The 20,010-nt window shown below is 33.2% G+C and overlaps 1 protein-coding gene across 1 annotated transcript; it reads right to left on the bottom strand.

The window, feature by feature from the left end:
* Window positions 1-2,861: 2,861 nt before the first annotated feature.
* On the bottom strand, window positions 2,862-3,329 carry LOC140856562 (B3 domain-containing protein At1g32030-like). The gene has a single exon (XM_073254219.1). The coding sequence runs from the start codon at window positions 3,327-3,329 to the stop codon at window positions 2,862-2,864; it is 468 nt and encodes a 155-aa protein (XP_073110320.1).
* Window positions 3,330-20,010: the final 16,681 nt, after the last annotated feature.

Raw genomic sequence — 20,010 nt, 5'->3', positions numbered from 1 at the left:
CATGCCAAAATTATTATCTCTTGCCAAGTTAGTGCAAAAGGTAGTTTTAAATTTTATAAAAAATTAGTTACCAAGTTGCCCTCACATGATAACATTTCGTAATGGAGATTGATGACTGACTCATAGTGCAACGAATTTGAAGTTTTGGTAGCTAATTGACATATTTCAAATATTTTAGATTTAGGTGTAAATGGTCCAAACATGGAGAGGTGTCTCTGTAACTTTTTCTTATTTTTATTATAGCATCTCTAATACGAAGTACTTGATTATAAGCTATCAAAGCAATCGATTTTATTATGTTCTTGTAAATTAATGCTATTAATTAACAGCCTTCCTAGAGCCAAAATCAAATTCATAGAGCCAATCAAACTCTGGAGCAATGTTAAAAGACAAACTAACCTTTTTTTTTTTATATATTGCTTCATTCCAATTGGGCCAAATTAGATCAGCCAATTTTTGGTCCAAATGTCCAACTCGGGCCAGCACAATTGAGTTTTGGATTGTGCATGGGCTTGTGCTCTAGTCGGGCTTGAGCCAGTATTTTTCCATATTTTCTTGAAGCTCCACTCGAAGTCCAACAAAAAAAAAAATTTGTTGGGCTTGGAGAGGGGCGTGGATTGACCCAGCCCAGCCCATTTTCAACCCCATGTAGGTCTCGAACTATCCAGGTGTTAGGTGGGTTTCTCCTCTCAAATATCAAAATAGAGCAATAAAATTTTTAAATTTTAACCATTTAATGCCAATTTAATTTATGATCCTCCATTGTTCATCCATGTAAATTGGGCATTGCATACCAATTCTCTCACCCACTTAGGGATTGTAATTGTTAAGAGGCTCCTGCTCATGCCTTTTACAAGGTGAAAGGAGATGAAAAGAGAGGGAGTGAGCAAAGGGAGATCCAAGTCGATGGGTTGGAGCTGTGCATATAAGTCGTGTATACAAGAAGGAATGATGAAGGAAGAGAGTATCATCACATGTACATAGGAATTTCCATCTCATTGCTGCATGCATCCCTCCCTAGTTTTCATGGAATTGGCTGCCCTCTCCTCCTGCGCCTCCCGGGGCGTGACGTTCCCTTATTGAATCCGAGACCCATGGTTCCGGGCTGGGACCTATAGCACTTCACCTATAGCAACTGAAGTGCCCAAAGCCGCCTGCTCCCTTGAGAAATTATTGCATGCACCAGGTGCAAGTGAATCAGGACAAATCCCAGAGCATATGCATGGTGGAGAGCGTGCAATTAGAAAACGGTGAAATACAAAGGGTCGCGTGGCGTGTTATCTACCATGGGATTTGGGCGGTCTGATTGCACCTGATGCATGCAATACAGAGACCTCTGATTGCCCCTGCTCTCACCCACCTACTAGTGCGTGTGGACCCCCTATTCTTCTTGGAATTGGCTGCCTCTCTCCTCTTGATCTTAAGACGGAACAACGTTCTTCGTTGAATCCGAGACCCACCGTTCCTCCCCTGGATGTGAGACCCACAGTGTTCATGTGCTCCCTCTCCGCTACTCGTGCGTGTGGATGAGGAATTGTTTTTTTTTTTTTGTTTTTTTTGATAGAAGAGGAATTGTTTATCCTTTGAACCTATTCAGCGTCAACCATACCGCAGACCCGGCTCCTCTTAGGTGCGCGTGATGCAATGCAACGTGTGGTGCATTATGCTGGCCATCCATCATAAGATGGACGGTCAATAAATAATATATGCCACATGCATTCGTATGATGTGTATTGTTTGTTAGTCATCGGCAGTGCGGTGGTACACCGCGTGCTATAGTGTACCATAGAAGATCTGTGATCCCATGCCATGGCATCCCAACACCCAAAATGCAATTATCAAAGAAATTAATTTTATTATATTCTTATAAATTAGTTTTATTATACAACCTTGATAAAGCCCAAACCAAATTTCTCATGCCAAAATCAAACTCTGAAGGAGTGTTGAAAAACAAACAAACTTTCATCATATATCACTTAATTCCAATTGGGCTAAATCAGGTCAGTCCAATTTTTGGTTCAAATAACTATTTCATGCTGGTCCGATTAGATTTTGGATCAGACCTGGGTTGGGCTTAGGTTGGGATTAGGACCCAAATGAGTAGATTTTCAATTTTAAACCCAGCTCGAAGCTCGGTAAAAAAAAATTTTCGTCGGTCTTTTATTTGGGTCATGGCCAAGACTAACCTGGCCAGATTCCAGCTCCAATGCTAAACTTAAGATTGTATACAATAGTTGCAACTTCCAAAAAAGGAAGTGAAAGCCTTCTAGGTTGATCGGATGGTGGATATATATTATTCTCCATCCTCCACTAGCAAACATCAACTCAAGGAAAGATCAGTAGGAACGATATTTTTAACTATTTCATCAAGCTAAGCATTAGCTTAGTAGGACAATCTCTTGTGCCGAGCGACAGGTCAGGAGTCCCGCAAAAGTATTCCATCCTAGCACTTTACCTGAGTAAAGAATCCTTATCCAATAAACAATGGATATCGAACAACGCTGATATTTAGTAGAGTAGAATTTGGGCAGCTCTACCCTCTCAAATCTCAAAATAAATAAGTAAAATATTTAATTTTTAATCATTTAATACTGATTTAATTTAAAATCCTCCCTACCTCATCCATGTACTATATATCATATATAAAGTAAACCATCCACAAAGATCAGGCCGTATTGGAATCAAGTCCACTTTTCATTGACCAATACAATAACCACCAAACACAATTTTTACATTCAACTTATAAATGAAACGACATAAAGATAGTCTTGCATCAACAGATCTTAAAAGGACCCAAACGCAAGCTAGAAACAGAGCAGCATTTATGCATGCTTATAGCAGGCCACCACTTGAATAGTCGCTTAATGTGCGTTCCTGACAAGCGCAAAGCACAGTTTCCGCTCCTCACCTTTCCGGAAGCCCCACAACTCCACCTCATCCTCCGCTTGAAGGGTACTGCAGTGTAATAACCACGGGTATTCCTTACCTTTGAACACGATGGATCCACTGGCGTCCCAACGAGTGAGCAGCAAGTGGGAAATAATCCAGTTCTGAGGGTACACATCTACCTCCAATCCCCCCTGAGCACGACTAGTGCTGGGGGCATTCCTTCTTGCTGTGGGCTGAAGAAGGCTGGCAGCGTCCTTCTCGCGCTCAGAGAGCATGGCGATGAGGTTGGCCGCATATTTAAATGGGATGAGGAGGCGGTTCTGCTGCTGATGATTGAGGTCGGAGCTCGTGATGGATTTGGTCATTATGAACACGGGGTTACTGTCACCGTGCTCGTATGCCAAATCTCTCACCCACTCCGGGACTCTATTCGGATTCATGATCTTCTTGAAATTTGCTTGTATAGAGCTAGCTAGGCTTCTGCTGATGCGTTAGAGAACAGAGACCTGGTAATATCATTATATAGAGTCCGGGATTCCCCTCTCCTTTGGTGCAACTACTCCCTAGTGATCTTCGATTCCGCCCTTGACATTCCACTTCTTCAACCCCAAGGCACATGCCAACGAGGTTTAAGATACCAGGATTTTTTTATCCGTGTGCATGTACACGCATACTAAAATCCAAGTCCGCGAATGTTAGTCTTGAGTATTTTATGGAAACTTTTTTTTTTTATGGTATCCTCAAAGAGTGCAGAGGTCAAACCTCCCTGAATTGGAAATTCATCACGTTGCTCTTACGTGCTCCCTCTTTGGGTTGGGGACTTCCGTTAGAGCTCGCAAGGAGGTGATGATTCTAGAAAGTGGCAGGACGTGATACTGAGAAAGGTCAGCAATTCCTAGTAGGGGAGAGGGAGCATGTGAGAGCTTCTAGACTCAATATGAAAAACCAAGGCCCAATAGTATGACACCTATTACGACAAGGTGACAAAGACTAATTCCAAGTCTTTATCTATCTAAATTTTTTTATTATTATTATCGTCTTGGGCTGCATATATTGTTTGAAAAGGTGATAAAGATTGATTCACCGCAACATTCTGGATTTCTAGTAGCTACAAAAATTAGCACTGAAAATACATAATACCGTCACTAATAGTTTTAATGACGATATCTAGAATTGTCACTCATCGTTACTAATACTCGAATCAATAATAGATTACCAATGACTCTCAAAATTGATCATTATTAGTTAACTTAATTGTGATGATACCACCATTACTAAAATTTGAAATTAGAATGATGACAACATATTGTTACAAAAACTATTACTATTAGTGATGATGATGACGTCATTATAGTTTGTGATAATAGTGATGATTCCAGCAAATAAGTAGAGTGTTTATCTATCTAAACTTTTTTTATCATCTTGAGTATGATAAATTCCTAGTGTTTTAGGAGCTCATGTTCAAATTTCATTCTTTGTTGTGAGATTAATTATTCTTTGTTCAGATTGAGGCCTCTTTTTCTAGTAGCCTATGTTGAAATTTCATTCTTTGTTAAGAGACATTATTCTTTGTTAAGCGACCCATGCATTATGCCATCCTTTGTTATGAGACTCTTTACTATTCGTGATGCTTGTTAAGAGATTTTTGTAATGCATGTGCTCCACAACCCATCAAGGGGAGGTACAGACAAAGTCAATGAGACTGCTGTGGATTGTTGGGAGGATTTAAAGAATAAAAGTCAAGGGAGGAACATCACTGGTCCAACTCCAGGAGGGAGAGGGAGAGGGTGCAGAAAAGATGAGAGAATTATATGGGACCGGACGCAATGATCCTCTTTTGAATCCACAGCACCCAAAACTCAACAATGCCATGGCTAAAGCACCCAAAACCTCAGGCGGTGGGCAAAGAATTGTTCAACCTTTTAAACTCTATTCAGTTTCAACCATGACACAGCATCCTAAGCACCCAAAACTCAGCACGACATCGCTTCAACGAGATCCTTCCTGGACCCTCAACAGCTAAAGCACCACAATTCCTCTGCTCCCTCTCCCCTGCTCCAGCGTGTATACAAGTTTCTATAGGTCCTCCTTTTAAGCTCTATTCAGCCTTCTCCCTCTCCCTAGACTTCCCGTCTCCTTCTCGTGTGACTAGTTTCTTTGTTAACGATGGAACGGACCAGTAACTTGGAATAATTTAATTTGATCATTATTCACTTGTCATTATCCACTTCGCACCCACACTACTAAAGTTACCGAGCACCGTAAATAAATTTGCTTGAGAGAGAGTGGGTGGTGGAACTGCATCAAGAGGCCCAATCTATATCGCTTGTTGTGAAGGGAACGGATCCTTTGCAATACTCAAAAAGTATCATACGATACTATGTATAATTTGGAGATATCCATCAAAAGATAAGTGACTACGTGCGTTTATGCGTACGTATTAAAATACTAAGAAAAGATAAATGGATAAACCCCAAGGATATTTGAATAGTTTAGATAAACATCACATAACCATCCTTTTTTTGATGGACGTCCCAATATGTACACAGCACCGTGTGGTATTTTTTAAGTACCGCAGAGGATCCAGATCCTGTTGCAAAATTCTTTGTACACCGCTCGTGGTATAGAAAATCTGATGTGGATCGCATCGTATTATCTGATTGATCCACATAGCACCCTCGTGACATGATATGATAGGTGTCATTTCTCATCAAACTGGAGATCGGAAAGCATGAATAAAATGGAGACAGTACATTGTTCTATCATCGAATATATTTAATATATATCATAATTTACTATTTAAATTAAATATGGTAAAAATATGTTTTTCCTCCAAAATGAAGTATTTTTATTATTTTGAAGTCTGGTTGGATATTACAAATGCTACTCTTCTCTCTCTTTCCTTTCTCATTTTGTTAAGCTTCTGTTTGAGCATCTGATGTCCAAGATTTATTCTATAGCAAGAATTATATGTCCGAGGTTGTTGGTTAGTATATAAATAATATTATCCATCCAAACAATATATCAATCCCACCCATCAGGAAGTAAAATACCATATGTAGATCATTTATTACAATTTTTATATAATTTTTTTTATTATAGTAGCTCTTTTGGTAGTTAAATAAAATTAATCCATTTGGTAGATTCAAATAGAGTTCTTTTTTCAGTTTTGAATATAGCATATTATATAATTTTTTTTAGAAAGTCATATAATAAGTCAGGATATCATGATTTGTACTCAAAATAGTTCTTGATAATATTATGATATCCAAGATCAAAATTATGACATTATAGATTTATATTATAATAGTATAGGTTAAAATTATAAAATTTAATATTTTAAATATCTTTCAAAAATAGTTTTGACAATATTATGATATCTTATATTAAAATTATGATATTATAGATTAATTTTTATATATAAAATACCTCTCAAATATATTTTTTAAATTTTTTTATGATATTTTGAATCAAAACTATGACATTCTATGTTAAAATTATGGCATTCTATATATAAAATATCTTTCAAAGGTAGTTTTGATAATATTATTACATCTTAGATGATAATTATGATATTAAAAATTAATATTATACCATCTTATAGGTAAAATATTTTTTAAATATATTTTTATGATATTTTGGATCAAAATTATAATATTTTATATTAAAATTATGATATCCTATAGGTAAAATACTTTTCAAACATAGTTTTGACAATATTATGACATCTTAAATTAAAATTATGATATATTATATTAATATTATGATATCTTGTAGGCAAGACATCTTTTAAGTATATTTTTTGATAATTTTATGACATCATGAACCAAAATTATGATATTATAGATTAAAATTATGATATTTTGTAGGCAAAAAATATCTTTGAATATAAAATTATAATATTTTAGATCAAAATTATGATATTATAGATTGAAATTATGATATTCTAGTTTAAAATTATGACATTGTATAGTAAAAATAGTTTTTAAAGTAAGAAAATAGTATAATTATAATATTTTAAATTAAAATTATGATATTGTAGATTAAATTATGATGTTTTATGATATATTTTTAAAGAACTTTATATTTATATCTTTCATATATATTTTTTGATTTTAAAAATTTTTTTGTACAATTTCTATAGAGATTTCTATAAATGATTAGCTGGATGAGATTTCATATGATGGTATTTTGAGAATCCATCTTCTTTTACTGCATCGAATGCAGATAATGAGTTAGTGGAATACAAAAAGAAAGGAGGATCTAGATGTCACTCTTTGTCACCACTGCAGGGCCACCGACGGACTAAAGGATCTTGTTTTTAGCTTGTAGGAGTAATGGTTTATAACAAGAAGAGGAGTGTAGGAAGAACGAGAGAGAAGAGGGCCAAGGAGGAAAACAACATATTATAAATTTTTTATTGGATGTCATAATTTATAAATTGAATATTTTAATTTTATTAAATTATAAAATATACTATAATAGATGGTTAAAAAAATTTGTTAGTTTAATAAAATATGATCATAAATTTGAAATATATTGTATGGATTGATTGTAATTATGTAATGCTTTCTGCTTCGAAAAATTTTTTACATATGATTTCATAATTTTGATATAGAATGTCATATTTCTACAAGTATTGTATTCAAGAATATTTTTTGTATCAAAATATCATAATTTTAACCTACAATATCATAATTTTGATCTAAAATATCATAATTTTATATTTAGAGATTTTTGCTACAATAGGATATCATAATTTTAAAATATAATATTGTTAGATGTATGTCCTAAAAGTCAATATGGTTGACACATTATAATAAAATTATGACATAATTTTATATTTAATATATTGATTTGATCAATAAAAGATAAATTTAATTTTCATTCAAGTGTGATGTATTCTTAAACCATCCATGAAATTAATATTTCGATATATATTCTCAAAGTATTGAAAATTAGAGACATGTATATAATTCTTAAATGCTCCCAGTCATAGTATTATCATGAGGATGATGATCGATCCGGATAGACCGACACATAAATCACTTCCTTTGGAGTAGATGAGTTTTTGATCTATAGTATAAAAATACTGAGCGATAAATATGGATAGTTATTAGATAACAACTAGTACTGAGCATGACCATTCGAGAGATCATTTAGATTTCTACTCGATCGTTAGTGATTGTCTAAATACTATAGTTATGTGAATGATTCTTTGATCTGTGATGGTATGACTGTTCGTAGTGAGGTTGCTGGAGTTTACTGGCATATAAACAAGGTCTCAATGAGCCTTTATAGTAGATATTGGTGATAGTTAATCTACTGTAGAAGTAGGGTACGTATCAAGATAAAATCTATCGATCTTAATAGAGAGTAGTCCTATAAAATTTAAGAGACTAAGTTCGAGAGTCTATAGCCATAGCAGTATGATTGATGAAAAAAAATTTTTATAAAGATCACAATTGAACTTGAGCTGATCAAATCTATTATATGACTGATGATGAGATTTAATAATTTATCCATGATCTACCATCTAGTCGAAACTCATGATGGAGAGACTGAATCACATGTGAACTACACCTTGAGGTTCTTTTTCGATTCTACTAAATTATCATTATATACTGCGAGATATCACTGGTGGATTGTGAGAGCTCACTAGGGTTACTCAGGATCAACAATCTTTGATGAGTTAGAGTAGAATTATTCTGATCTATTTAAAAGAGTTTCAATGATACTATGATAGAGATCATTGTATATCTTGCTATCAGATAAAATTGAATCTATGGAGTCATACAACAAAGGGATTAGATCTAAAATAAGTAATTAGACTTATGAAGTCTCAATTGAATTTAGAAAAATCTCATTGGGTTCAAGATAACCTTGCTAGCACATGGTTGAACCCAATTTTTTTTTTATATTTAAATTTTTTATTTAATAAGATTAATTTAAATTTAATTATCTGCTAAAAAATATAAATGAATTAGATTCATTGGACTTCAATTATTGGATGCCTAGGGTTTTGGATCAAATAAATTAAGGGTTCAAGCCCTTAATTAATTTTCTTGATAGTTTTGATTGGGCGTCACTTGATTTGATCAAGTTGGGTATGCCCATCTATTAGAGAACGTGTGGAACCAGCAAGGGCGTTCCATGGGTGCCATGTGGCGTGTGTATTTGTGGGTACAAAAGCTCCAATAGTTGGTATCTAAAGGATCTCCTAAAGGGAGTCAAATAGCTAAAGGAATAAGGATTTCTAATGCAAGTAAAATTTGTATTAAGTAATTATTTGATTTTGAATAAGATTCAAATCTTATGCCTATTTAAAGGGACCTTCCCTAAGGCTTCTAGGCATTGAAATCCAGCAGTCCCACGCCTCCATAGAAGTGCCCATGCCCCCTCTCTTCTCCCCTCTCTTCTCCCTTAAAGAGCTAATGCCCAAGGCTTGGGCATCCTCCATCTTCCACGCCTAAAGGAGTTTGGGCATCCCCTTTGTTTGCTGGTTTCTAGTCCTTAATTACTTCATAATCAAGGAAAAAAAAGTAAGAGAAGAAGAGAAGAAAAAGATCAAAGAAAGGATCAAAGAATTGATCACGATCTAGGCTTCGTTCAGATTTGTAGACTGATTTTTCTTAGAGAAGAAAAATCAATACCAAAAAGGACTGTTCTAGACTGATCCTAAGTAAATACCCACAGAGATCGAGCACTTGTATGGTTAAGAGAGAATCTACTCTCTTCTAGATCCAGATTTGAAGAAAAGATTTGCGAAATAGATTTGTCATTCGATCACATATTCAATTTCAGCATAAAATTTAGTATGTGTTCAATTCCAGCATATGAAGTAGATCCTAGTACTTTATATTTTATGCATGTATAATATAAATTAAAAGATATTTTAATCTTCTATTTTACTATGTTATTTAGAAAAAAAAAATTGAAACATACATGCATGCCCCGACATAGAAAATTCAACAATGGTATCAAAGCCATAATTTTCATATGCATGAAATTGACTACATATTTTAAAAAGAGTTTTAAAATCTAATTTTTTTCTTAATACATGAGATGTATAGATTATTTTTTAAATCTAAAATTTATTTTAGATTTAATTTTAGAATATATAGCTGATATGTAAAAGCATGCATAGATCTAAATTTTATTCTAGAGCGATTTCTAGTTCATATTTATGTGACATGTAAATGCATGCATAAATTTAAAATTTAATTTGATCTAATTTATGATTCATATATGAGATATATGATTGCATATTTAGGTCAAAAAATTATTTTCAATATGCTTCATGATTTATATATGAGATATATGATATCATGATCTGAATTTTTGTTTAGATCTGAATTTTATATACATATATGAGATATATGCTTATATTTAAATCTGAAAATAAGTTTTATAATTTAAAACTTATCTTTCATACAAAAAATTTAGATCTAAAATTTAATTTTAAAATCTAAAATTTATGTTTGTGCATAAAAATTTTGATTATGAAAAAATCAAAATTAGGTCATGTAATTAGATTGCATCTAGGATTTTTAATTTGAACGAATGGGTTTAATTTGATTAAATAATTGATCAAACTAAGTTAAGTATTAATTAGAATTAGATCAATTAAGTTATATGATCATGTAATTATTATTGATCAAATCAATTGAATCTCGTATGTAGAATCGATTAACCTAAGGACCTAATTCGGTCCGATGGCTTGAGTCTGATTCACTTGAGCTAATCTATTTAGACCAATTGACCTATTAGTGTCTAAAGTAAGTAATTGAGAGGTAATTATTTAATTAATTTTATTTGCTGATCTGACCAATTTATTGTTGTCTAAGAAAAGCAATGGGGAGACCCCCATCGATCTCTATTTACTTGGCCAATATGGAAGATTGAGTCTTGAATGAGGTTGCTTGGTAGTTTGGTTTAGCCCATGCCAATTAGATCAGTTATATGATGATCGATTAGATGAGACTTAAATCTAAACCTCTCCATAAATATTAAGTTCATAGGTCTTCCATCATTGTAGATGTACAGATGTACTACTGGTGTTGATTATTTTTGGCTAGCCATAGTTGTTCAGTTGCACCGAAAATATGCAATCACTCTATTAGCAAAGAGTTGCTCCAGGATACGGATGGAGTTAGATCCAATAACTATTAGGTGAAAGACCGAATGATGGCCTTGCATTTGCTTGTGAACGGTGGATCGAGCTTAACTAAGGAGTGTGGTCAATAACTATTAGGTGAGCCTATATGACTTAGATACCAAGCCACTGCAACATACTTAGAGAAGCATCTAGACAAAGAATTATCTACGTATCGGTGTGTATGTTATCAATAACTATTAGATGAGGTACATAGCATCGGTGGGACCATAGTATCGACTAGAAATTCATTTGTTACGTTAGGATTTTTGTTTTTCATCCGAAGAGTGGAGGGATCCAAAAAATTAGTGGGAGTCATTGTTTGTATCTTAAAGACCCTAGAAACAAATATAACTTTAAAGTATAAAAGTCTAACTTGAATCTTTACTCTTGCAGTTAAATAATATCAGCCTCAAACTCTCTATCCCGTATCTTTGAATCCAATTGCTTGACCGAAACAAACTATAAAGATTGGCTAAAAAATCTCAAGATTGTTTTGACTTCTGAAAAACTAGATCATGTACTCGATCAGAAATCTCTAGTATTACCAAACTGTCCTACTGTTGAGCAAAGAACTGCTTATGAAAAATAGACGGATGAAGACAGTCAGGTCAAGTGCTATGAACTGGAGTCCATGTCAAATGAGTTGCAGAGCCAGCATGAGCATATGCCCACTATCAGGGCTATGATCACTTACCTACAAGAGTTGTATAGTGAGCAGAGCCATACAATATGCTTCTAAGTATCTAAGAGACTCTTCAATCTGAATATGCACGAAGGACAGTCAGTCCATGAGCACTGTATGACAGTGATCAGGGACATTGAGGACCTTGAGAAGCTCAGACTTGATATACAAAAAAAATTACAGATGAATTTAATCCTTCAATCCCTTACAAGTTCATATAGTCAATTTATTATAAATTTTCATATGAACAAACTTGATTGCACTATATCCGAACTGGTCAACATGTTGGTTACTACGGAAGAAATCTTGAAGAGTTTAAGGGACACTATTCTCGCTGTGAAGTGGACTTCTTCAACTAAGAGAAAGTCTAATTGGAAGAAGAAGAACAAATCTACTAAGAAGCAGAAGAAAGAGAGCAAGTCAAAGAAGGACGTTCCAAAGAAAGCTGAAGTAAAAGAAAAGTATTTTCATTGTGATGCTGACGGTCACTGGAAGAAAAACTGTCCACTCTATCTGAAGAGTCTAAAGACTAAGAAGGATGATAAACCTTCAAAAGTTATGCTTATTATTGAATCTAACCTTATAATTTTTTCTACTTCTAGTTGGATATTGGACTCTGATTCGAGTGCTCATATATGTACATCAATGCAGGATCTAATAAAAAGTAAAAGGTTGAGAGAAGGTGACATGATCCTTCAAATCGATAATGGAGCAAAAGTTGCTGCAGAAGTCATTGGCACTTATTCTCTTCGATTACCGTTAGGATTTAGATTAGATTTAAAAAATTATTATTTTATTTCTGTAGCTAGTCAGAATTTGATTTCTGTGCCTATGCTAGCACAAGATGATTTTGAATTTAATTTTAATAAAAAATTTTATTTTATTTATTTATGAAATAAATTGATTGCACATAATCTTTTAATTGACAGTCTATATCACTTGCATATGGATGCGAATGTGAATTTGAACGAACAAATAGTGAGTACCGTAGGTCAAAAGAGATCCAGAGATGAAATTAATCAAAAGTACTTGTAGCATCATAGACTAGGCCATATTGGAGAGGACAGGATAAATAAACTAAAAAAGGATGGGATCCTTAGCTCTCTTCAACCAAAGTTGTATTCAGCTTGTGAATCTTGTCTTCAAAGAAAAATGGTCAAGTTGCCTTTTATAGAATATAGGGAAAGGATCAGTGAGTTACTTGTCCTGGTACATATCGATATGTGTGGACCATTTGATGTGTAGGCCAAGGATGGTTACAACTACTTCATCTTTTATCGATGATCTATCTAGGTATAGATTTGTGTATCTCATGAAACATAAGTCTGAAGTCTTTGAAAAGTTCAAAGAATTTAAAAATAAAATAAAAAAATAAACTGATAAATCTATTAAAGTTCTTCGATCTGATCGAGGAGGTGAATACCTCAATCAAAAATTTTTAAGATATCTTAAGGACAATGGCATAGTCTCTCAATAGACTCCTCTCAAAATATCTCAACTCAACGGGATATCCGAAAGGAGGAATAAGATCCTATTAGATATGGTCAGGTCCATAATGAACTTCACTGATTTATCCTTATATCTTTGGAGACATATCTTATTAATTGTAATTCATCTATTGAATAGGGTTCTATCAAAATCTGTTCCTACTACACCGTATGAGATATGGTATGATAAGAAGCCGAGTCTAGGTTATCTTAAGACTTGAGGATGTCTGACCTATGTCAAAAGACAGATGGCTGATAAATTAGGGCATAAATCTATAATAGCTCATTTTATACGATATCCAAAAAAATTAATGGGATACTACTTTTACTTTCCACAAGATCATAATATGATTGTGAGTCAGAACATCATATTCCTAGAAAATTAGTTTATCCAGGATGGTGGCAATGGAAGGTTAGTTAAGCTCGAAGAGAAGGTCTCTGAAGAGCAAAGAGCTATAGATCTTCAGGAACCTATTATTCATGAGTCAGTAGTCCCCTACTACCTCATAGATCTAGCAGAATCTTCTGACCTTCTAAAAGGTACATGGATATGCTTACAGAGGAAGTAAAAGAAATGTTTCTTATATAAGATAAGAATCATGGTGATAATCCTAATATCTTTGACGAGGTGATATCTGACATCGATTTTGAGAAATAGTTAAATGCAATGAAGTCAGAAATTGACTCGATATATTCAAACCAAGTATAGATCTCAGTGGATCCACCTGAGGGTATAGTACCCATTGAGTATAAATGGATCTATAAAAAAAAAAATAAGTACCGATGGTAAAGTAGAGATCCATAAAGTTAGGCTTGTGGCAAAAGTTTATAGCCAGCATGAGGGCATTGACTATCAAAAAATTTTCTCGTCCATAACCATGCTGAAGCCCATCTGCACTCTGCTTGCTATTACAGTTTATTATGATTATAAAATCTGACAGATGAATGTGAAAACTACTTTTCTAAATGGATATCTTGAGGAAGATATCTATATGGAGCAGTCTTTGGATTTTACATCTAGTGATGGTGATCATAAGTCTGCAAGCTACAAAGATCTATCTACGGATTAAAACAAGCTTCTCGAAGTTAGAATGTTCATTTTGATGATGCGATCAAATCGTTTGATTTTATCAAGAATGAAGAGAAATCTTGTGTATACTAAAGGATCAGTGAGAGTGCAATAATATTTTTTATATTATACGTAGATGATATTCTCCTCATTGAAAATAATATTTTCATGCTGACCATGGTTAAAAGATAATTGTCTAAAGAATTCTCTATGAAAGATCTAGAGGAAGCATCCTATATTCTTGGAATAAAGGTCTATAGGGATAGATCTAAAAGAATACTAGGCCTGTCACAAAAGCTGTACATAGAGAAAGTGCTGAAGAGATTCAATATGAAAAATTCTAAAAGAAGACTTTTATCTCTTAGGCATGGTATTCATCTTTCCAAGATAATGTATCTAACCATATTTGAGAAAGTTTAGCGTATGAGTTGGATTCCTTATGCCTCAGTCATAGAGAGCCTCATGTATACCATACTGTATACTTGACCTGATATGCCTTTGCTGTGAGTGTCACGAGCAAATATTAGTCGAATCCAGACAAAGAGCACTGGATAGCTATGAAGAACATCCTTAAGTACTTAAGAAGAACTAAAGATTTGTTCTTGATCTTTGAAAGAGGTTCTGAGTTGCGAGTCGAGGGGTATACTGATTCAGACTTCATATCTGATTTTGATGATAAAAAGTCTATATCAGGATATGTGTTCATATGCAATGGTGGTGCAATCAACTGAAAAAATTTCAAGTAACCCATCATAGTGGATTCAACTATAGAGACTGAATATGTTGCTACTTTGGATGCTGCAAAGAAAGACTTTGGTTCAAAAGTTCATCACGAAACTTAAGGTTATGACATCAAATGCCATACCACTTTATTGCGACAATAATGGAGCTATAGCATTTGCTAAGGAGCCAAGATTTTATCAAAAATCAAAACACATCGAACAGCGGTACCATATCATATGCGACTACCTTGAAAAAAATATATCGAGGTACGAAAAGTAGACTCTACAGACAATGTGGCAGACCTGCTGACAAAGTAATTGAGCTAGCTAAAGGTAGAAGTCCACCTTGAGAAGATGGGACTTAGATTAGTGGCCAATTGGCTTTAGTCCAAGTGAAAGATTGTTAGATGTATGTCCTAGAAGTCAACATGGCTGACACATTATAATAAAATTAGGACACAATTTTATACTTAATATATTGATTTGATCAATAAAAAGGCAAGTTTAATTTTCATTCAAGTGTGATGTGTCCTTGAATCATCCATGAAATTAATATTTCGATACATATTCTCAACGTATTGAGAACTAGAGACATGTATATAATTTCTAAGTACTTTCGATCATAGTATCATCATGAAGATGATGATCGATCTAAATAGACCGACACATAGATTATTTTCTTCGAAATAGATGAGTTTCTGATCTATAGTATAGAGACACTGAGCGACGAGTGTGTGTAGTTGTTAGAGAACAACTAGTACTAAGCATGATCATATAAGAGATCACTTAGATTTTTACTCGATCGTCAGTGATTGTCTCGATACTGTAGTTATGTAAATGGTCCTTTGATCTGCAATGGTATGACTGCTTGTAGTGAGGCTGCTGGAGTTTGATTAACATATAAACATGATCTCAATGAGCCCTTGTAGTAGATATTGGCAACAGTTGGTCCACTGTAAGAGTAGGATGCGCATCAAGATAGAATCTATTGATCTTGATAAAGAGGAGTAGTCCTATGGGATCTAAGAGGCTAAATCCGAGAGTCTATTACCATAGTAGTTCGGTTGATGGAAAAGATTTTTCATAAGGATCATAATTGGACTTGAGCTGATCGAATCTATCATATGACTGATGATGAGATTTGATGATTTATCTATAATCTGCCAGCTAGTCAAGACTCATGATAGAGGGACTAAATCATACATGAACTATACTTTGAGGTTCTTTTTTGATTCCACTGGATTGCTACTATATACTACTAGGTGTCACTGGTGGATTGTGAGAGCTCACTAGGGTTGCTCAGGATCAACAAACCTTGATGAGTTAGAGTGAAATTATTTTAATCCATTGAAAAGAGTTTCAATGATACTATGATAGAGATCATTGTATATCTCGCTACCAGATAGAATTGAACCTATGAGATCACACAACAAAGGGATTAGATCTGGAATAAGTAATTGGACTTATGCAATCTCAATTGGATTTAGAGAAATCCTATTGGGTTCAGGATAACCTTGCCAGCATATGATTGGACCCAATTATCTCTTTACGTTTGAATTTTTTATTTGATAAGATTAATTCAAATTTAATTATCTACTAATAATCCTAAATGAATTAGATTCATTGGATTCTAATTGTTGGGTGCTTAGAATTTTGGATCAAATGAATTAAGGGTTCAAACCCTTAATTAATTTTCTTGATAGTTTTAATTGAGCGTCACTTGATTTGATCAAGATAGATGTGCCCACCCATTAGAGGATGTGTGGGACTAGCATGGGGCATCCCGTGGGTGCCATGTGGCATGTGTATTTATGGGTGCAAAGATTTTAATAGTTGGCGCCTAAAAGATCTCCTAAAGGGAGTCAAATAACTAAAGAAATAAAGATTTCTAATACAAGTAGGATTTGTATTAAGTGATTGCTTGATTTTGAATAGGATTCGAACCTTATACCTATTTAAAAAGACCTTTCTTAAGGCTTCTAAGCATTGAAATCCAGCATCCCCATGCCTCTATAGAAGTGCCCACGCCCTCTCTCTCTTCTCCCCTCTCTTCTTCCTTGAAGAGCCAATACCCAAAGCTTGGGCATCCTCCATCTTCCATGCCTAAAGGAGTTTGGGCGTTCTCTTTGTTTGCTGGTTTCTAGTTCCTGATTGCTTCATAATCAAAAAAAGAAAAGCAAGAGAAGAAGAAGGTTAAGAAAAAGATCAAAGAGTTGATCGCGATCTAGGCTTCGTTCAGATTTGCAAGCTGATTTTTCTTAGAGAAAAAAAATCAATACCAAAGAGGACTGTTCCAGGCTGATCCTAAGTGAATTTTCGTAGAGGTCAGGCACTTGCATGGCTAAGAAAGAACCTACTCTCTTCTAAATCTAGATTTGAAGAAAAAATTTATGAAACAGGTATGTGATTCGATCATATATTTAATTTTCGCATAAAATTTAGTATGTATTCAATTTCAGTATATGAAGTAGATCCTAGTGCTCTATGTTTTATGCATGCATGATGTAGATTAAAAGATATTTTAATCTTCTATTTCGTTGTATTATTTAAAAAAAAAATAAAATATACATGCATGCCCTGACATAAAAAATCGAACAAATATAATAATTTTGACTCAAGATATTATACTTCTGTATTTAGGAATGTTTATTATATTGGATATCATAATTTTAATCTATAATATTATAATTTTGATCTAAAATATCATAATTCTAGATTCAATGATATTTTTTATACTAAAATATTATAATTTTAATCTATAATATTATAATTTTGATTTAAAATATCATAATTATTTATTCAGTGATGTTCTCGATATCAAAATATCATAATTTTTAAAAAATTATATTTTAATCTATAATATCATAATTTTGATTCAAAATTTATAATTCTATATTTGAAGACTTTTCTATACTAAGATATTATAGTTTTAACCTACAATATCATAATTTTGATCTAAGATGTCATAATTTTATATTTGAAGATAGTTTTTATGCTCAGGATGTCATAATTTTAATTGATAATATCATAATTTTGATCTAAAATATCATAATTTTATATTTAAAAATATTTTTTATATCAAGATGTAATAATTTTTATATATAATATCATAATTTTGAACCAGAATGATATTATAGATTAAAATTATGGCATCCTGACATAAAAAATATCTCTGAATATAGAATTATAATATTCTAGATCAAAATTATGATATTATAAATTAATATTATGACATCCATTATAAGAAAAATGAGTATTAGCGATAGCTATTAGCGACGGTAGATCAACCATCACTAATAAATATTTTTACTGATAGTAATTAGCGATAGTGATTTTGCCATCGCTAATAAAAAGTTTTTTTTAATTTTTTTAGATTATTAACGATGGATTATTAATTATTAGTGATGATATTTTCTCATCACTAATAAAAAATATTTTTAATATTATTAGTCGTCAGAAAAAAAAATTATTTATTAAAATTATTAGTGATGGTGGAAAAAATACCGTTGCTAATAACCATTAGCGACGATATTTTAGCTATTATGTTTCCATCACAAAATATAAAAGAATTTTTTTTATTTATTATAATTATTAGCGATGGTATGAAAAGTATTAGAGACAGTAAATACCATCGCTAATAATTATTAGCGATGGAACGTCCATAGTGAAAAGAAAAAAACTATTTAATTTTAAAATTTAAAATCTATCTTCATTATTCATTATCTAAATAATTATCATTAGAGTATCATCATAAAAGATCACCTCGATCTGATGGCCCTAAATATGTCGATCATTAAAATTTGATTTCAACGATCATGAATGACCGTATTATAATTTGATAGATAGAAACCACCGATGGGTCTAACAATTTGTAACGATGATTTTAATGATATTTATAGCATACTATCAAAATTTTATTTCAATTGGATATCATTATCATGGTCAATTTAGTACGGGATGATTTAGATCGTTAAATAAAAATCGAGTGATCAGAAGGCCAAATGATGTCCGATTATAATATAATTTTTTAGATAAATGATCTATGCTACTACTTTGATCATTTGTATGATGGTGATCATAAAATTCATGCTGTGCATATATGAATGATCCAAAACTATATATCTTTTGATACTCATTCTTAAAGTCCTTAAATAATTATACTTATACTTTTGTAAGATCTATTTCATGTAGATGGTTCATATACATGCATTTTGGATTTTACGATCACTATTATACAAGTGATTAAAATAGTAGCAAAAATTATTTATCCAAAAGATCATTTTCATCATATGTCGTTTGGCCTTTTGATCACTCATTTTTTATTTAACGATTGAATCATCTCATGCTAAATTGATCATGATAATAATATCTGATTTAAGTAAAATTTTGATAGTATACTATAAATATCATTAAAATTATTGTTATAAATTTTTAGATCCATCAATGGTCTCTATCTATCATATCATTATGCGATCGTTTGTAGCCATTGAAATCAAATTTTATTGATCGACATAACTAGGGCTATCGGATTGAGATGATTTTTTGTGACGATACTCTAACAATAATTATTTAGATAGTGAATGACGAAGATAGATTTTAAATTTTAAAATTATATCATATTCAGATAATTTTTTAGGGATGGAGTCATGGTTATTAGCGACGAACTTTAGTGATGGTAAATATACCGTCGGTAATATCTTTACCGATGATATTAGCGATGGCATATTTGCCATCACTAATAGTCCACCATATAAACCACCATGGGAAAAAAAATTTTTGCTCGTCCGCTCATTTTCTCCCATTCTTGCCCCTCATCCTCCTCTCGCCAACACCCTCACCCCCTCTAACCCCCCCTTTCCTCCCATCTCTTTGGCATCCCACGGTCGCTCCGATACCGTCAGCCCCATCCTCATACCAGCCTGACCTAGAGTCAGCCCCATAGCCCCTGCCCTAGTTGACTCCATGGCCCCTGCCCCGATGCGACCCCGAGCTAGCCCCACCGG

This window comes from Elaeis guineensis, chromosome 1 (genome assembly GCF_000442705.2).
Source record: "Elaeis guineensis isolate ETL-2024a chromosome 1, EG11, whole genome shotgun sequence".
Taxonomy (NCBI): domain Eukaryota; kingdom Viridiplantae; phylum Streptophyta; class Magnoliopsida; order Arecales; family Arecaceae; genus Elaeis; species Elaeis guineensis.
This window is presented reverse-complemented; position numbering and strand designations above follow the sequence as displayed.